The sequence below is a fragment of the Musca vetustissima genome, unplaced genomic scaffold (genome assembly GCF_032173495.1).
Source record: "Musca vetustissima isolate MV318-11 ecotype Yass unplaced genomic scaffold, APGP_CSIRO_Mvet_v1 utg469277, whole genome shotgun sequence".
NCBI classification, from domain to species: domain Eukaryota; kingdom Metazoa; phylum Arthropoda; class Insecta; order Diptera; family Muscidae; genus Musca; species Musca vetustissima.
The window spans coordinates 20,443-22,127 of NW_026877371.1; the positions used below are offsets into that span (position 1 = coordinate 20,443).

At 34.2% G+C, this 1,685-nt stretch overlaps 1 protein-coding gene across 1 annotated transcript; it reads left to right on the top strand.

Moving 5' to 3' along the window:
* The first annotated feature begins 624 nt into the window (after window positions 1–624).
* Window positions 625–1,638, top strand: LOC133321958 (clavesin-2-like). Its single transcript, XM_061531030.1, has 2 exons — window positions 625–1,160; window positions 1,238–1,638. The coding sequence occupies exons 1-2, from the start codon at window positions 693–695 to the stop codon at window positions 1,622–1,624; spliced, it is 855 nt and encodes a 284-aa protein (XP_061387014.1). The 5' UTR covers window positions 625–692; the 3' UTR covers window positions 1,625–1,638.
* Window positions 1,639–1,685: the final 47 nt, after the last annotated feature.

Sequence of the window (1,685 nt, forward strand, 5' to 3'; positions counted from 1 at the left end):
ATAAAATAAATAACTTTTTTGTTCAAATACCATTTACAAATATTTAGCCTACTTCGAAGATGTTGGCATTCATCACCAACAAACCCACGTGAAATTTTCAATTATGAACTTCGTATGGGAGACAATTGTTTTGGGTTTAATCCTCTTATCTCCGCTTTACAATTGGACATCCATTATCAAATACTCGCTATTGTCACGAGCCAGTGTAACAAAAGTGCAATGCATGGCGCAATCAAATTAATTGTGTTATAATTTTTTTGGTCATACCACTGATTAAAATCGGGTCAATGTAATGCATTTTGCGCGATTCCAAAATAATACCCAGCGTTACAAATTTGATAATCATAATTATGAACGCAGTAGGCTATTTAATATCTTGTCTAGAGCTTTATTTTTTGTTCAATGACTAAATCGAATGAAATAAATGTGAATGTGAAAATTTGGGATGCACAGTGGGGGCTAAACCGCCCTGAAGAGATTGGAGAATGTAAAAATTAAGATTTTACATTTTTATTAACTGTTTAATTTAATTTTTCGTTTTTTTTCAGATGTCGGAATATTTTGAATACACTGTCAATCGGGCGTACAACAATCGTACCCTCCCCGCATCCTGCTATCACGAACATGAGTTGGCCAAAAAGAATCACAATTCAGTGAAAAATCATCAGTATTTATTAAGGAAATTTAATGATATGGCAGCATCCAGCCTTAACTTGGCCCTAAAAGAGAAATCCTTTTGCAGTGATGATTGTTTCCTATCCCGCTTTCTACATGCCCGAAAATTTGATTGTGATCAAGCTATGGACTTGCTAATAAAATATTTACAATATAAACAAAATAATGCTCAAATTCTGAAAGATATCAATATATTTGATGAACAAATACAGCTAGCCCTAAGGGATGGTAATCCAGGGCTACTGAATCAGCGTGATCGTCGTGGTCGGAAAGTTATAACATTTACAGCAGCCAATTGGAATACCAGTAAATATAGTTTATTGGATATCTACAGAGCCCTATTGCTGACCCTTGACAAACTTCTCGAAGATGTACAAAATCAGGCATTGGGTTTTGTGGTTATTGTTGATTGGACGAATTTCACCTTTAAACAATCTTCCTATTTAACACCGAAAATATTAAAAACCATGATTGAGGGATTACAAGTAAGACAAAGGCACTCAAACACTCCCATTAAAATGAATTTTCAATAACTTCCAAATTCTCTCTTCTTCTTTCGCAGGACTGCATGCCCATTAAATTCAAAGGGATACATTTCATAGCCCAACCCTGGTATGTGGAATTGGCTCTGTCGGTCATCAAACCATTTTTGAAGGAGAAAATCAAAGAACGTTTTTATATCCATGGCACGAATCTTAACTCTTTACATGAATTAGTATCTAAGGACATCCTACCATCAGAGCTGGGTGGTGAAACACCCAATGTCAATAATTTAGATTGGTATCATTATCTATTGGATTCCAGTCAATCGACTGCGGACAATAACACCACAAAGCCTTATAGAATAATTAAGGAAATTATTTACTCGAAACCTACACTTAAGTTAGATGATAAGCAGAACCCATTTACCGATAATAATTGCTCAAATTTAGTAAAACTGAAATCATGATACCAAATTGAAAATGATGAAAAATGTTTAGTTTTTTTATGGAAGGTATAAATAGAAAAAA